Raw genomic sequence first — 18,622 nt, 5'->3', positions numbered from 1 at the left:
CTTATGCCTATTATGCTTCTTGGGCATTCATAGTGAAGGTCCAGTCATACAGCTTTACACTGACTCTGTGTGTGGACGATGCTCAAACTTTCCTTACCTTTAAGACAGACGATACTACGAGAACGGATTCATCATCAAAGTTAACTTTGTGTCCAGCGTTTAGTTTCTTCTTTAGGGCTCTGCATGATTTTATGCTGGCTGATTTTCGGAAGATGCCTTCTGTGAACGGCCCTTTTTGATTGATAAAGGAAAGCATCTCCTATAGGGAAGGAAAGAGAAGAAAACTGTGGGACATTTCCTATCTAGAAGCCCAGAGCACAAGCTTGCTCCTGTTTTGACAGAGCTGTGGTATATGAGGGTACAGTTCTAGAACAGCACCCAAGTCAATTTGAAATTTTTACTTCAGTGTCTGTAAATATATTTCCTACCCAACAATCGATTTGAGTCATACACTGAAACATTTTAAACACTTGTGTAGTCAGATTTTCTGTTTCAGTGAATTTACTGTATTAACTGTCTCTGCTTTGAGGCCTTTGAGGAGTCACCCTCTCCTCCTTCACGGCTGCTTTCTCATTATTCCCTATTATAGATGCTCTTCCCTGAGTGTGGAAATCTTTTTGCCGTATTGATGCGCCATTAGTTTATTCCCCTTCCAGCGACTGTCCACCCCATTCATTCCTGTTTCCTGTATTCCCTTCCCTCAAACTCAGGCTTAACCAGGCTTCTCCTCCTCTGATCTCATTCCTTTCTCATCAGCCTTTCTAGTTCCTTTTCCTGTATTTTCAGGTCCTCTGCTGTCTGCAAAGGTAGAGAGATAACAGATATTGGAGCCAGGTGTTTCAAGGATTGTGGAATCTGTTATGCTCCTCATCCACTGTGTGACTTTGGGCATAGCACATTCTTGGGTGAGGCTCTTTTGTTTTTCTTTTATGAAGTGAGGGTGGTGATAGTCACGGCTACCGCCTAAATTTTCTGTGAAAGCCCAAGGTCTGGGGTAGTAGCTAGCACATAACTGGTATGATAAATTTCTCCATATGTAGCATACAATTCCCTGCATCTAGTGTAGTGCTTGGAGAGAGAGTGGACAGTGAACAAGAGTTAATGCTTACACTTCAATACACTACTACAGTTCAATACACAGTCCAAACTCTGTGACTCTCTTTTGACACATTCTGGCAGGATCAAAGGATTCATCTTTGCCAGAGGATGCCTACTTTATGCTTAAACACTTGAGTTACATATCAAATCCGTGTGAGACATTTTGAGTCATAGGGCGAGCAGACTCAGCTGAAGGAGACTTGAGACTAGTGTGGACTTCAAGGGAGGAGACCGGGAGACAATGTGAGGATGAGGTGGACTCTCAGAGCTTCTTACACACACAGTCTGAGGAAAGTTACAGGGCTCAAAATAGCCTGGAGTTAAAACTCCCCTCCAGGTCCTCCCCACCATTCTATGCAAAACCAAGAGCTCTCTCACCCAAAGAAAAAAAATTGACATTGGGTTGATTACGGACTGGCTCCCACCCGGTCCCAGCCTCTGGCCAATCTCCAAATTCCTTGCCCCAGCTGTTTAAGAGGTAACTACTCTGAACAACCTTGCAGAAGAATGGGCGCCCTTAAGACAGTAGCTTTTCACATCCATGCCTATATAGACTTCCTCTTCTTGGGTAAGGGCAGCAGCTCCCTAATCTGACTGCTGCCCCGTCTCGCCTCATTAAAGGTGGTCTGTAAAGTGCCAGGTCTCATTCTTTTTCTCAACCTCGCCTTCTCTAACTGCCTTACTTCAAAGAGTCCATGTTAACTGGTCTGAGCTGGTATAGATGGGTCTTTGTTGAAATCGGTGGAATGGATGAGAGTAACTTTTCATTTTGTATTTGCCTTCTGACTCTGCAGTACCTAAATCAGATCTTTTTCTTTGAAATAACATTGTGAAACTTATCGGACAAAGCCAGACTTCTTCATATGGAGTAGATTGGGAAGAGAACACTTGATCTCTGCGAATTCCCCTCCTCAGGAAGGTTACCAAAACCAAAAGCAGACCTACCAGAATTGGGGTGGGCAGGGTGTCATTATCACATACTTCCTCAAGAGCAACTCCAAAGAGCTGTTTTTGCTTTCTGGGTGGTAGAGGTGGGTGTTGGTTGTCCTCGCGAGTCCTGGAGCGACACCAGAAGGCCCAGTTTTTGACAGAACTCTTACTAACTGTCTTCTTGTCTGAATCAAATGTAGAAGAGAGATTTTCAGTAGTAGTAGTTTAGCTTACTTAGCCTATTTCCACCAGTTACATTCAGCAGCATGTTCATGGCAGAGGCTGAAAGAGAGAAACTGAACCATTTGTTATATACAATTCCCCACACTCTGAAACAGGCTAATTGCATCCTTGTGGTGTTAACATGTTCTTCTTCCCCATATTCTGCAAACCTACAGGCGTGATCAGACTCAGGGGTGATTCCCCCTGTGACAGTACTCCCCAGACAGTGCTATCTATTCCCTTTGCCCTGTGTCATGAGGCACTTAAGCTGTAGTTATACAGGTTTCCTAATGGTAAGTATTATCAGAGGATTCCGGTATCAGATCTCCTTTTAAAACCCAAAATATTTAATATTCAAATCAAGCAGCATTTGGTTATCATTTACTTTTGTAGTAAGTTTCCTTCCTCGGTTCAATGACCTGTTTGGCTTTCTGAACACCAGTCATGCCCAGTTTTCTCCCATCAAAAGAATCGCCTTTCCTGAGACATCCTGCCTGATCCTGCTTTTCAGTCAGCCTCTGGACCTCAGTCAGCCACACACCTCAGTCAGCTCCAAGGATGACTTCCTGCCCTCAGGGTCTTGGGAAGTAGTCATTAAATGCAGACTACTTGGTAGGATTACAGCTGGCCATTTTTGTATAACACCTTACTCAGCTAACCCAAAGATGAATGTTAACTACCAACAGCCCATGTTCAAAGGAATGCAGATGAAGGGCTTTTCAAAGAAAGAGTGATCAGCAATGAGAAATGGAGTTCAGAGTTTCTCATGCCCGCTGAGAATGTTTCCCTGGTATTTGCTCAATAAACCTGCTTAATATTTCCTTAAATAACCTGCTTAAATAACCAGCTAAAGAAGTCGACAGAGGAGCCAAGTTGTAGAAAAATCAACAGGAGAATGTAACCAAATGTTTTAAAATGCCCATCCTCTTGTCTGTTCTGAGACATAGAGAGTACATCACCATGTGCTTTCAAGGGACTGAAGCATTTGTGGTGCTGGGTGAGAGAACTAGAAGGCTCCTATTCTGCCTCTTAATTGGATAAGTTGCCTAAAAGTTTTTGAGCTTCACTTTGCTCAGACTTAACAGAAATGATGCTACTTACACCTCACTGGAGTACAAAACATCAGGTACTACTCAACACAAGACATGGCACATAGCAGCCTTAATAAAGGTCATTTCTGTCCTTCAAAGGGCCTAAGGCAGCCTAGACATCAGTCACCTCCCCCCAAGCAGACTCCACCCCCATTCTCCATTTGATTTTGCAGCCTCCAGAAGGTGTACATTCCTAGAGGAATGCCATCATTTTGCCTTAGGCTCCTCCTGCCCTGCGATTCATACTGCCATCATTTTAAAAGGAGATAATGAAGAAAGCAAATGCATTTTAAATTCGGGAAGAGATTCTCCTAATTAACATGTACAAATATTTTTTAAAAATACACGTTTATATGGGTTGAGTTGCTTTATGCACCCTGGTTTCCCTACTCTTAACCTGATACTTTTATTTCTAAGCTACCCACAGGTATTCATATATTCCAAATGTATTCATGCATTGTTCAGCTTTAATAAGCATACTCTTAGGAAGAAAGCTCTATCAGTTGATAGAAAGCTATACGTCCAGCTCGTTTAGAAGAATAGACGGAAAGGAAAATAGACATTAAGCCCTATACTTTTATTTTCTGGTCTAGATGGACCATTCGTCAAGTACATTGGTTGGTGTTAGAGTTCTTGTTGGCTCTGTGAGCAATAAAAATATACAGTATAGCCATGAAAAGTATGGTGCTCAAGTGTTCAGTCGTGTCCAGCTCTTGCGACCCCATGGACTATAGCCTGTCAGGCTCCTGTCCGTGGATGTCCCGGATAATAATACTGGAGTGGGTTGCCAGGGACTGTTAAACAGGTTAACTTTATATCCTCATCTTTCTTAAACAGTCCTTGCAATGGTTAATGTTTCCTCATGCTCAAATTAGGGTTTGAACATTAAGATGTGAAATTTTCAAATGTTGTGGGTGTAGAATAACAACTATAAGAAGACAAATAATTTCAGTAGTAATTCTATTCTGGCCCGAATACTTCCTAAATTAGTAGGACATTTTATTCAGATAAAGAAATGTCCATGGGACAATATTGGAGTGGTAGCAGGGATCATTGTGAGAGGAAAGATTTTAAAACAAACAAACAGACATATAAACATTCAGTCCAGTTCCATTTGCAACCTGGGTCTGAAGCAGAATGGAAAGTGAGCTTGCTGTGGAGGTAGAATCCAGAGTTCAAGTCTCAGGGGCGGTCCTAAGACGGCGGAGGGAATAGGATGGAAAGATCTCTTTCTCCCCACAACGTTATGGAAAGAACATTTGAGCCGGAGCAAATTCCACAGAACAACTTCTGAATGCTGGCAGAGGACATCGGGCACCCAGAAAGGCAGCCCACTGTCTTCGAAAGGCGGTAAGAAAAAATATAAAAGATAAAAAGAGAGACAAAAGAGGTAGGGACGGAGATCTGTCCTGAGAAGGGAGTCTTAAAACAGGAGAAGTTTCCAAACACCAGTTCACTGGCAGATCAGTGGGGAGTTTTGGAACCTCAGAGGGCAACATAACGGGGAGGAATGCTAAATAAATAAATAAAACCCACCAATTACCTGCCTAACAGCAACTTCCAGCAGAGAAGTAGTCCAGACACTCACATTTGCCACCAGCAATCGGGGGGGCTGGATAGGGAGGTGCAGGCTGCATTGTAGGCACCTGGCCTGAATGCCCTGAGGGCAATCTGACCCAAACTGTGGGATAGCCAGACAGAAAGTAAAAAGAGAGAGAACTATCCTGGGAAAAGCCCTAACCTAAGGCACTTCCTGGCCCACTCACAGAACAAAGGACTGAGCACAGGAGAGCTAGCTGGCTGTGCACTGGCTGGAGACAGGGAGGCAGGCAGGGGCAGCCAGAGCCAGAAAGGGGCAATCTCAGCCCCAGAGGGGCATCCTGTACAAAACCGCAAGCAGGCTCCCATTTGCCTACCAAGGCTTCTTGGGATTCTGGGTGGTTGATATTCTCAGGGAGGGTCGCAGCCAGGGATCAGCTCCCCAGAAGAGACACAAGGCATACCTGAGACGGGCACACCTGCTGCCACCCAGGAAACCGAGTGGCTGGGATGGAGGAGGTGATAAGACGCACCACACCTGGGGGTGACTGTGCTCGCCAAGCACCTGGTTGCCTGAGCTGCTTGGACCGGGGAAGTGCACAAGAGGCAGGTCCAACTGAGTCAGAGCCTTTGTGGACTACCTGAGAAGCAACCTGAACCTGAGTGGCTTAGACCTGGGAAGTGCTTGCAACCCAGGGCCCACCTCAGACAGTTCCAGGCAGAGCAACCTGGAGCCTGAGCAGTGTAGACTGGGAAAGCACACACACCGTGAGCAGGGGCAAACCCAGTGCGGCCGGGACCTGGTGAGCATACGCCAGTGATATTGGTTTGCAGTGTTCCAACCTGCCCACAGCACGACTGAATCAGTTAGCCTAAATGAGTGACCACCTTCGATCCCCTATGTCAGGGCAGAAATTAGACACTGAAGAGACCAACAAACAGAAGAAGTTAAAATAAACAGAGGGAACCGCTCTGGAAATGACAGGTGCAAAAGTTTAAAACCTTGTAGTTAGCACTGACTACATTGGAAGGGGCCTATAGATCTTGAGAAGTATAAGCTGGATCAAGGAACTATCTGAAACTGAACTAACCCCACACTGCCCACAACAGCTCCAGAAAAATTCCGAGATATATTTTTAATATTATCATTTAAAAATTTTCTTTAAATTTTTTAGTCCTCTATTACTCCTTTAATTTTCATTTTTATAACCTACTATTACCTTGCAAAAAAAAAAAAACCCTATTTGTAAAGCAAAGTTCATACATATATTTTAACATTTATTTTGACTTTTTTTTAAAGATTGTAGTTTGGGGAGTATCACCTTTACTCTAGACTTTTAATCTGTGCTTTTTGGTATTTGTTATCAATTTTGTACCTTTAAGGAACCCAATCTTCTCTACCCATTTTTAGTTGGGAGTGTGATTACTGGCTTGATGGCTCTCTCCCCCTTTTCACTCTCCTTTTTCTCCACCAGGTCACCACCTCACCCTTCTCTTCCCTACCCAACTCTGTGAATCTCTATGTGTGTTCCGGGCTGTGGAGAACACTTAGGGAACTGATTACTGGCTGGATCTGGTCTCTCTCCTTTTGAATCCCTCTTTTCTCCTCCTGGTCACCTCTGTCTCCTTCCTCCTTCTTCTCTTCTCTGTGTAACTACTGCATGAACCTCTCTGAGGGGTCCACACTGTGGAGAGCACACAGGGAATTGACTACTGGCTAGCTTGCTCTCTCCCCGTTTGAGTCCGCCTCTTCTTCTCCTGGTCAACTCTATATCCCTCCTCCCTCTTCCCTTCTCTGTCTCACTCTGTGAACCTCTCTGGGTGTCCCTCACTGTGGAGAAGCTTTTCATCATTAACCTAGATGTTTTATCATCGGTGCTGTATAGATAGAGAAGTCTCGAGGCTACTGTAAGAATAAGACTGAAAACCAGAGGCAGAAGGCTTAAGTCCAAATCCTGAGAACACCAGAGAACTCCTGACTCCAGGGAACATTAATGGATAAGAGCTCATCCAAAGCCTCCGTACCTACACTGAAACCAAGCACCACCCAAGAGCCAACAAGTTCCAGAGCAATGCATACCACACAAATTCTCTAGCAATGCAGGAACATAGGCCCGAGCATCAATATACAGGCTGCCCTAAGTCACACCAAACCCACAGTCATCTCAAAACTCACTACTGGACACTTCATTCCACTCCAGAGAGAAATCCAGCCCCACCCACCAGAACATGGACGCAAGCCTCCCTAACCAGGAAACCTTGAGAAGCCACCTGGCAAAACCCCAGCCACAGTGAGGAACCTCCACAATAAAGAGGAACCACAAGCTGCCAGAATACAGAAAGGCCACCCCAAACACAACAATCTCACTGTAGCTGAAGCTGAAACTCCACTGTTTTGGCCACCTGATGTGAAGAACTGACTCTATGGAAAAGACTCTGATGCTGGGAAAGATTGAAGGCAGGAGGAGAAGGGGACGAGAGAGGATGAGATGGTTGGATGGCATCACCGATTCGATGGACATGAGTTTGAGTAAGCTCCGGGAGTTGGTGATGCACAGGGGAGGCCTGGCACGCTGCAGTCCTCGACCCCAAGGACTCGGGGTCACTGTAGTCCTTGGGGTCACAAAGAGTCGGACACGACTGAGCAACTGAACTCAACTGAACCGTGATGTCTCCTAAAGCTGTACTAGTTGCTTCTCGAAATCAGTAGAGTGTTATCCTTTCTTTGATCTCACAAGTGGGAAACTTCCCATGTCTTGGAGCAGATGGAAATGACTGCCCTTACAATGTGATTTGGGCTCTAGGATCTCCCATGGAGCCCTGGCAGCCTTGCTGTCTTTTGCATGAAAGCCAGTTACATTATTCACCTACCTGAAATCTCACTGTTATCAGTGATATCACTGTTATCACAACTCACTGAGTTCTCTCCAAAGAGAGAAGTGATATCTTCTCCAAATATCTTGAGACAGTTTTCAATGAGGAATTGTATCAAAGAAACCTGTAACACAATGGGGCAAAAAAAAAATGGCATATTACTGTACATATGGCGTAATAGTAAATCAGGTTTCATACGTGAACCTGGGCTCTTACACAAAATGCAAAAGAGGTCTGAGAAACATTCAGACTTGATAAAATATATGTATATATCGATGTATATATATATAATATATATGTATCAGTTTTTTCTAAGAAATAACTGATACATTCAAGAGTACTTTGGGCACACATTTTAAAATTCTTTAGTCATTCGGCTAAAGTTATAATATGTGGGCTGGTTTAATAGCTAAAAATTTGTAATGATGGTTACATGCTTAAAACTAGGATGATTTGTAAGTAGCCCACATAGGATGTTTGCGACAAAAATGTATATTATTAAGTTTTATTTAGTTTTATTAAAATTTTTCTTGTTTTACTGATAATTTATACATAACATCTTATTAAAACTTATAAAGTATCAGATACAACACAAATTGTGAAATTACTTCAGTGAAGAAATATCTGAAACTTGGGTAGCACAGGTTTCTGTCTGGGGTTGGGGGCTGGATGGGGGTTGTGAAGGAAGAAAGCATCTGGAGAGAAAACATGTCTGTCTGTCTGTCTACATTGCCTTGCCTCACACTTGCTGTCTGGGGGAGCTTTGAGAAGAGCTTGATATATTAGGTATGCTATGGCTCTGTTAGGATATTCTGAAATATTTACCTAGCTTCCTCATCCTCTGGCGGAGACACAATGCTGCTGCTGCTGCTGCTGCTGAGTCGCTTCAGTCGTGTCCGACTCTGTGCGACCCCACAGACGGCAGCCGCCCCGTATCTGGGATCCTCCAGGCAAGAACACTGGAGTGGGTTGCCATTACCTTCTCCAATGCATGAAAGTGAAAAGCAAAAGTGAAGTCGCTCAGTCATGCCCGACTCTTAGCGACCCCATGGACTGCAGCCTACCTGGCTCCTCCATCCATGGGATTTTGCAGGCAAGAATACTGGAGTGGGGTGCCATTGCCTTCTCCGGGAGACACAATAGAAGCCAAATATTTTCCTGAATGAGCCACAACTGGCAGAGTGAGCCCAGCGTGTGTGGGGCCTCGGGTGGTCGTATGGCCCAGGCTGCCTAAGATGTGCCGACAGGGACCAGATGTATTGGGTCTGTCATGGTTGTGTAATGATGAACTCACAGTTTGGAGGCTCTTACACCCTCAGTGATGAGGCTGAGAGTTGAACCTTGGCTATCCGGTTCCAAAGCCAGGTTCTTTTCTATCATATCGTCCTACTCTTACCTCTCTGTTGTTTAATCCCTTGGATGGCAAAGGAGAAGTGACTCAACTGTTCTCAGTTAAAATACACCTTCCCATGCCCAACCAGAGTAGGACTCTGCCACTCTGAGGCGGTGTAATTAAAATGTGCACTTTAAAACACAGGTTGACCAGCATTAATACCATAGACTTCAGGTTCAAAATGGGGACTCTGCCCCACAAGGCATAAAAATGAGAGATCTTGTTACCTTTTTGGTGAAGTTTTTAAATGCTGAGCTGCCAGAATTAAGCAGACAAAGGATGCTTGGGGCGAGACATACGGATAAATTATAAGGTGTCATCTGATTGGATGAGGAATGTTGCTCAATGTTGTGTAACACTCCAAAAAGGTATCGCAACAACACTACATTGGCTCTTGGTAGCTGGTCTACAAGCCTAATGACAGAAAAAGCACTTATGAATAAAGCGAGTCATTTTGCTTAGTAAGTGGAAATACAGAGAACACAGTACTTCTTTTCCTACCATGTACACAGTCCATTCTCACAGTGCCAGGCATGAATGCATACAATAATGTTTCACTGATTTTAATTCCTGAACCAGATAAGCCCTACTCTGGTTAGTTATGTGTTTGTATTTAAGATCATACCCCTGGCGGATTGGTTCTTTATCATCTCTTTCTACGCCAGTGGATTTCATCTCCAACAGTTTCATGTATTCAGAAGGTGTAAAATGGTCAAGCATTCCATGTTAATAAGATTAGGAGAAAAACACAGTGTCGCCAATAAGGCATGCATCTCTCTTCAAACTGGCTTCCAGGGGTATCCTCAAGTGAAAGCACTTGATACTGCTCATTATTTCAGAGGACACAGCTGTAAACTATAAGCTGATATTTTCCTAAGAGTATGTTGGTTGCATTTTCTCAGAGTTGAGTAATTATTGCATCATTACCTCTGGGTCGCAGTTATTTTCTCCTCCTCATTCCCTTGATCAATAACATCAAGCCATTTATCGTAGAGACGGGCTGAAAAGATGCTTCCTTGGATATTTCGAAGAAAATCCTTATGTAGATCAAAAAAATGTTTATTATTCTTATGATAAGTTCAATGGAGAAATTGCAAAGAAAATATTTAGTTGAAAAATTCAATTCAGTCCGCAATTCCTTCACAGCCACGCAGACTGATTCACACAGAGCTTGGCTGTGATTCTCCACAGCCTTGCACACTCAGAAGTACTGGTTGGATTTTCCCCAGCTAAAATTGGAAGCCTAAAAGTAGAGTCTAGGCTGTGGTGAGAATGAGGCTAAAGCTCCTTCTACCACCTGGAGCTTACTCTTTGTGTACATGTTAACACATTAGTACAAACTGGCAAGGTCTGGTGATAACTCACCCGAAATCCTATTCGTTTCCTGAAAAGAAATGCACATACCCATTTTGTTTGTTTACTTCAGACACAGTGCTTGCTCTGAATTCAAGAAAGAGAAGTTCTGAAATAAAACAAGACTACACCCCTACATGCTCTTATACACATATTAAGAGAAACCGGAGGTATGTGTGCTCTTTGGGAAAAAGCTAGTATCGAAATCGCTTCGATCATTTTCTTTAAAAAAAAAAAAAACATATAAAAGTTCAGTTGTACAGAGTTTTAAGCAGCAGGTGTTAGAAATAAACCAAAAGCCCCAATGGGTAAACTACACGTTACCCTTGCAACTCTTTGAATGGAATATATCCTCCCCAAAGAGGAAGCTGAAAATTTACATACATGGCAACTTCACACCTGTGGGATAGAATCTGCAAATGTAAGCTTCCTAAGTGGAGGCCTGGAAAGTTTATCCTGGTGACCAAGTCTTAATATGATAGAATGGGGCCTATGAAAATGGATGAAGTTGTAAACTGTTGTGCAAGCCTGAGGGGAAATGATTGCATTGCCTTGCCAGTTTCAAAGGCACAACTTGCTTCCACTGGTCTTAATATACAGCCTGACTTCTCTGAAGAGTATCTGCTTCAGGCAGTGTTTCTGCGGCAACTGTCATGATTATAATCCTGTCAGCGTTCACTTGTTTCAGTACTTATTGAGCTGCTGTTTGTGTCTGGCACTCTTTTGAGTACTGAGGATAGAGTATGAAGATAATGTACAGAGTCTCAGTCCTCTCATACTTTTTCTAGTGATTGGTATTCAGTACCCAATCATGGTCATTAGGTTTCCTCTATGCTTCTTATGGAGTGTCCACAGTGTATTGGGAGGGAGGAAGCACTCCATTTCAGTTCAGCCATTCAGTCCTGTCCTACTCTTTGCGACCCCATGCACTGCACACCAGGCTTTCCTGTCCATCACCAACACCTGGGTCTTGTTCAGATTCATGTCCATCGAGTTGGTGATGCCATTCAACCATCTCATCTGGCTTTGGCTTCTGGGAGTCTGGGGGTGTGCAGCAGGCCCTTTGTGGTTAAGCCAGGACATGACTCATACGGAATATGCCATGGCTATTTGCTATTGGCCCTCTGTTTATAGACAGTTTAATGGAAAACTCAATGTGGTTCTGACGATGTATTCACTTCTGATTTAGACCACCTCTGTGGTTGCTTGGACATATGGTATTCTCAAGGCCAAAGGTGCGAAGTTTGATTCCCCACCAAGATCAATCAACGTTAGGAAGAGAAAACTCTGGGATTGTCTAAGACCTGTATGCTTATAGCATGGAAACAGGCAAGAGCCTAGTAACACCTGCTCACAAATCAAATCAGTTCCAAGTGTGCACCTTATAGAGGGTAGCACTCTACTTGCTATTTGCATCCCTAGTGTGTATTATGATGGTGCAAGTGTTCTAGGGCTCACCTCTAAGTCATATCTGCACTGTTGCTATTATCATACAATCGAACATTAACAGGGGACAAGGAAATACCACATGTTATTTAGTTTCTAAGATAATTTTAATAACCTGTCTATAGTTATTATGACATCTATATATATATATATTTTTTTTTGCCCAGCTTTTCCTTCTTTTATTTAATTACCATATAAGAATAATATTTTCCAGTTTAGATACATAGCATTTTTAATGAAATGATTTTAATTTTTTTTTTAGTTTTCTTTTTTTTCTTAATTTTTTTTTCTTTATTTTAGTTTACAGTACTGTATTGGTTTTGCCATACATTGACATTAATCCACCACGGGTCAATATATTTTTCTTCATAGCTGCTAACAAGTTCTAAGATGGATTGATTAATTTTTTTTCTTTTCTTTTATACTGGTAGAAATTTAACTACACGCCTGTCACTTAGCTGTATCATTTCAAACTCAGTCTATCTGTTGGATAAATCTATCGAGTTTTTCCAAATTCCAAACTGATTTTGACTGTTGGACTCACTCTAAAAAATAAGCTTTTAAGATGAGGCATGTAGTAAGACTGGTTACCATGTAACTGTAACTTTGGGTGATGGGTTAAACATACAGATGTTAACAAAGGTTGTTAAAGATGGGAAGGGAGAAAAAGGAGGAAAAAGGACGAACAAATGGTGCAGTCATCCCTACACTAATTTTAAAGTAAAAGGTATTGAGAGCCTGGGGAAGGAAGGATGATGAAGTGATCAGAGATTTTGGGGGCCTCAGTAAGCATTTTTTGATTCATTGTAAGACAAATGGACTTCCCAGGTGGGGCTAGTGGTAAAGAACCTGCCTGCCAATGCAGGAGATGCAAGAGAGGCAGGTTCGATCCCTGGCAGGAAGATCCCCTGGAGTCGAGCATGGCAACCCACTCTAGGATTCTTGCCTGGAGGGTTGCATGGACAGAGGAGTCTGCTGGGCTACAGTTAAAGGGATTACAGAGAATCGGATGCGACTAGGCGACTAACACACACACACTCACGAGTTTACCATAGTGAGTAAACATCTGTCTTGCATCCATGCTAAGTTGCCACAGCCGTGTCCAGTTCTGGGCACCCTCATAAACTATAACCTGCCAGACTCCTCCGTCCATACGACTGGAGTCGTATGCCACTCCCTGTTCCAGGGGATCCTTCCAACCCAGGGATCGAACCCAGGTTTCTTGCATTGCAGGCAGATTCTTTACTGTCTGAGCCACCTGGGAAGCTACTTCTGTTAACTGTTTCCAAAAGCTTCATATGAATTTTATTTTGGAAATGTTGCCTTCATTAGGAAGGTGATGAGGAAGTCATCCAAAGCAGGAAGCTTGTTTAGGTAAACCCTCAACGTGGTAAGAAGTTATTTTGAAATTTATTATTCTTCTTCATGGAGTGTTCAGGAGGCAAGATGTGCAATGAAAAAGGAAAATATCTAATGTTTGGGGCTCATAACATTTGAGGTACCTTCCTTCACTTGACTTTGTGAAGTGTTTTCCACGTTTCAGATCCTTCCTCTCTTATGCCTATTATGCTTCTTGGGCATTCATAGTGAAGGTCCAGTCATACAGCTTTAGACTGACTCTGTGTGTGGACGATGCTCAAGCTTTCCTTACCTTTAAGACCGACGATACTACGAGAATGGATTCATCATCAAAGTTAACTTTGTGTCCAGCGTTTAGTTTCTTCTTTAGGGCTCTGCATGATTTTATGCTGGCTGGTTTTCTGAAGATGCCTTCTGTGAACGGCCCTTTTTGATTGATAAAGGAAAGCATCTCCTATAGGGAAGGAAAGAGAAGAAAACTGTGGGACATTTCCTATCTAGAAACCCAGAGCACAAGCTTGCTCCTGTTTTGACAGAGGTGCGTTTATGAGGATACAGTTCTAGAACAGCACCCAAGTCAATTTGAAACTTTTTCTTCAGTGTCTGTAAATATATTTCCTACCCAACAATCGATTTGAGTCATACACTGAAACATTTTAAACACTTGTGTAGTCAGATTTTCTGTTTCAGTGAATTTACTGTATTAACTGTCTCTGCTTTGAGGCCTTTGAGGAGTCACCCTCTCCTCCTTCACCGCTGCTTTCTCATTATTCCCTATCATAGATGCTCTTCCCTGAGTGTGGAAATCTTTTTGCCATATTCATGCTCCATTTGTTTATTCCCCTTCCAGGGACTGTCCACCCCATTCATTCCTGTTTCCTGTATTCCCTCCCCTCAACCTCAGGCTTAATCAGGCTCCTCCTCCTCTGATCTCATTCCTTTCTCATCAGCCTTTCTAGTTCCTTTTCCTGTATTTTCATGTCCTCTGCTGTCTGCAAAGTTAGAGAGATAACAGATATTGGAACCAGGTGTTTCAAGGATTGTGGAATCTGTTATGCTCCTCATCCACTGTGTGACTTCGGGCATAGCACATTCTTGGGTGAGGCTCTTTTGTTTTTCATTTATGAAGTGAGGGTGGTGATAGTCATGGCTACTGCCTAAATTTTCTGTGAAAGCCCAAGGTCTGGGGTAGTAGCTAGCACATAATGGTATGATAAATTTCTCCATATATAGCATACAATTCCCTGCATCTAGTGTAGTGCTTGGAGAGAGAGTGGACAGTGAACAAGAGTTAATGCTTACACTTCAATACACTAGCTGGATATAGCACAGTCCAAACTCTGTGACTCTCTTTTGACATATTCTGGCAGGATCAAAGGATTCATCTTTGCCAGAGGATGCCTACTTTATGCTTAAACACTTGAGTTACATATCGAATCCGTGTGAGACATTTTGAGTCATAGGGCGAGCAGACTCAGCTGAAGGAGACTTGAGACTAGTGTGGACTTCAAGGGAGGAGATGAGGAGACAGTGTGAGGATGAGGTGGACTCTCAGAGCTTCTTACACACAGAGTCTGAGGAAAGTTACAGGGCTCAACATAGCCTGGAGTTAAACTCCCCTCCAGGTCCTCCCCACCATTCTATGCAAAACCAAGAGCTCTCTCACCCAAAGAAAAAAATGGACATAGGGTTGATTATGCCCGGCTCCCACCCGGTCCCAGTCTCTGGCCGATCTCCAAAATTCCTTGCCCCAGCTGTTTAAGAGATAACTACTCTGAATAACCTTGCAGAAGAATGGGCGCCCTTAAGACAGTAGCTTTCCACATCTGTGCCTATATAGACTTCCTCTTCTTGGGTAAGGGCAGCAGCTCCCTAATCTGACTGCTGCCCCATCTCGCCTCATTAAAGCTGATCTGTAAAGTGCCAGGTCTCATTCTTTTTCTCAACCTCGCCTTCTCTGATTGCCTTTCTTCAGAGTCCATGTTAACTGGTCTGAGCTGGTATAGATAGGTCTTTGTTGAAATCAGTGGAATGGATGAGAGAACTTTTCATCTTGTATTTGCCTTCTGACTCTGCAGTACCTAAATCAGATCTTTTTCTTTCAAATAACATTGTGAAATTTATCGGACAAAGCCAGACTTCTTCATGTGGAGTAGATTGGGAAGAGAACACTTGATCTCTGCGAACTCCCCTCCTCAGGAAGGTTACCGAAACCAAAAGAAGACCTACCAGAATTGGGGTCAGCAGGGTGTCATTATCACATACATCTTCAAGAGGAGCTCCGAAAAGCTGTTTTTGCTTTCTGGGTGGTAGAGGTGGGTGTTGGTTGTCCTCGCGAGTCCTGGAGCTACACCAGAAAGCCCAGTTTTTGACAGAACTCTTACTAACTGTCTTCTTGTCTGAATCAAATGTAGAAGAGAGATTTTCAGTAGTAGTAGTTTAGCTTACTTAGCCTATTTCCACCAGTTACATTCAGCAGCATGTTCATGGCAGAGGCTGAAAGAGAGAAACTGAACCATTTGTTATATAGAATTCCCCACACTCTGAAACAGGCTAATTGCATCCTTGTGGTGTTAACATGTTCTTCTTCCCCATATTCTGCAAACCTAGAGGCGTGATCAGACTCAGGGGTGATTCTCCCTGTGACAGTTCTCCCCAGACAGTGCTATCTATTCCCTTTGCCCTGTGTCATGAGGCACTTAAGCTGTAGTTATACAGGTTTCCTAATGGTAAGTATTATCAGACAGTTCTGGTATCAGATCTCATTTTAAAAGCAAAGTATTTAATATTCAAATCAATCCGCATTTGGTTATCATTTATTTTTGTAGTCAGTTTCCTTCCTCGGTTCAATGACCTGTTTGGCTTTCTGAACACCAGTCATGCCCAATTTTCTCCCATCAAAAGAATCGCCTTTCATGAGACATCCTGCCTCATCCTGCTTTTCAGTCAGCCTCTGGACCTCTCCTCTGGGAGGCCACACACTTCAGTCAGCTCCAGGGATGACTTCCTGTCCTCAGGGTCTTGGGAAGTAGTCATTAAATGCAGACTACTTGGTAGGATTACAGTTGGCCATTTTTGTGTAACACCTTACTCAGCTAACCCAAAGATGAATTCTAACTACCACAGCCCCTGTCAAAGGAATGCAGATGAAGGGCTTTTCAAAGAAAGAGTGATCAGCAATGAGAAATGGAGTTCAGAGTTTCTCATGCCCAGCTAAGCATGTTTCCCTGGTATTTGCTCAATAAACCTGCTTAATATTTCCTTAAATAACCTGCTTAAATATCCAGCTAAAGAAGTCAACAGAGGAGCCAAGTTGTAGAAAAATCAACAGGAGAATGTAACCAAATATTTTAAAATGCCCATCCTCTTGTCTGTTCTGAGACATAGTGAGTACATCACCATGTCCTTTCAAGGGACTGAACCACTTGTGGTGCTGGGTGAGAGAACTAGAAGGCTCCTATTCTGCCTCTTAATTGGATAAGTTGCCTAAAAGTCTTTGAGCTTCACTTTGCTCAGACTTAACAGAAATGATGCTACTTACACCTCACTGGACTACATAACATCAGGTACTACTCATCACAAGACATGGCACATAGCAGCCTTAATAAAGGTCATTTCCCTCCTTGAAAGGGCCTAAGGCAGCCTAGACATCAGTCACCTCCCCCCAAGCAGACTCGACCCCCATTCTCCATTTGCTTTTGCAGCCTCCAGAAGGTGTACATTCCTAGAGGAATGCCATCATTTTGCCTTAGGCTCCTCCTGCCCTGCGATTCATACTGCCATCATTTTAAAAGGAGATAATGAAGACAGCAAATGCATTCTTAAATTCAGGAAGAGAATCTCCTAATTAATATGTGCAAATGTTTAAAAAAATACATGTTTATATGGGGTGAGTTGCTTTATGCACCCTGGTTTCCCTACTCTTAACCTGATTCTTTTATTTCTAAGCTACCCACAGGTATTCATATATTCCAAATGTATTCATTCATTGTTCAGCTTTAATAAGAATACTCTTAGGAAGAAAGCTCTATCAGTTGCTACAAAGGTGTATGTCCAGCTCGTCTATAAGCATAGATGCAAAGCAAAAGAGACATTAAGCCCTGTACTTTTATTTTCAGGTCTAGATGGACCATTCGTTATGTACATTGGTTGGTGTTAGAGTTCTTGTTGGCTCTGTGACCAATGAAAATATACAGTATAACCATGAAAAGTATGGTGCTCAGTTGTTCAGTTGTGTCCAACTCTTGCGACCCCATAAATATAGCCTGTCAGGCTCCTGTCCGTTGATGTCCCAGATAATAAAACTGGAGTTGGTTGCCAGGGACTGTTAAACAGGTTAACTTTATATCCTCATCTTTCTTAAACAGTCCTCACAAGATTTAGGTTGGTGTTTCCTCATGCTCAAATTAGGGTTTGAACATTAAGAAGTGAAATTTGAAATGTTGTGGGTGTAGAATAACAACTATAAGGAGAAAAATACTTTCAGTAGTAATTCTGTTCTGGCCCGAATACTTCCAAAATTAGTAGGACGTTTTATTCAGATAAAGAAATGTCCATGGGACAATATTGGTGTGGTAGCAGGGATCATTGCAGAGGAAAGATTTTAAAGCAAACAAACAGACATATAAACATTCAGTCCAGTTCCATTTGCAACCTGGGTCTGAAGAGGATGGAAAGTGAGCTTGCTGTGGAGGTAGAATCCAGAGTTCAAGTCTCAGGGGCGGTCCTAAGATGGCGGAGGGAATAGGATGGAAAGATCACTTTCTCCCCACAACTTAATGGAATGAACTTTTGAGCCTGAGCAAATTCCACAAAACAACTTCTGAATGCTGGCAGAGGACATCAGGCACCCAGAAAGGCAGCCCATTATCTTCGAAAGGAGGTAAGAAAAAATATAAAAGGTAAAAAGAGAGACAAAAGACGTAGGGACAGAGATCTGTCCCAGGAAGGGAGTCTTAAAAGAGGAGAAGTTTCCAAACACCAGGAAACACTCTCACTGGCAGATCAGTGGGGAGTTTTGGAATCTCCGAGGGCAACGTAACAGGGAGGAATGCTAAATAAATAAACAAAACCCACCACTTAGGTGCCTAACAGCAACTTCCAGCAGAGAAGTAGTCCAGACATTCACATTTGCCACCAGCAAGCAGGGGGCTGAACAGGGAGGTGTGGGCTGCATTGTAGGCACCTGGCCTGAATGCCCTGAGGGCAATCTGACCCAAACTGTGGGATAGCCAGACAGAAAGTAAAAAGAGAGAGAGAACTATCCTGGGAAAAGCCCTATTATCCTGGGAAAAGCCCTAACCTAAGGCACTTCCTG

General features: G+C 43.0%; 1 protein-coding gene across 1 annotated transcript in view; it reads right to left on the bottom strand.

Annotated features, from left to right (window-relative positions):
• Positions 1–6,080: 6,080 nt before the first annotated feature.
• The window catches only part of LOC138442269 (rho GTPase-activating protein 20-like), a 21,147-nt gene continuing 8,605 nt past the window's right edge, over positions 6,081–18,622 (bottom strand). Inside the window, exons 5-9 of the mRNA XM_069593381.1 lie at positions 15,535–15,704; positions 13,598–13,759; positions 10,075–10,184; positions 9,375–9,561; positions 6,081–7,878 (exon numbers count right to left, since the gene is read on the bottom strand). Coding sequence (XP_069449482.1) covers positions 7,744–7,878; positions 9,375–9,561; positions 10,075–10,184; positions 13,598–13,759; positions 15,535–15,704 — 764 coding nt within the window. The 3' untranslated portion in view covers positions 6,081–7,743. The remainder of the gene's footprint in view (positions 7,879–9,374; positions 9,562–10,074; positions 10,185–13,597; positions 13,760–15,534; positions 15,705–18,622) is intronic.

The sequence above is a fragment of the Ovis canadensis genome, chromosome 6 (assembly GCF_042477335.2).
Source record: "Ovis canadensis isolate MfBH-ARS-UI-01 breed Bighorn chromosome 6, ARS-UI_OviCan_v2, whole genome shotgun sequence".
Lineage (NCBI taxonomy): Eukaryota > Metazoa > Chordata > Mammalia > Artiodactyla > Bovidae > Ovis > Ovis canadensis.
Note: the sequence above shows the minus strand (reverse complement) of the source record. Positions and strands in the feature narration are given on the sequence as shown.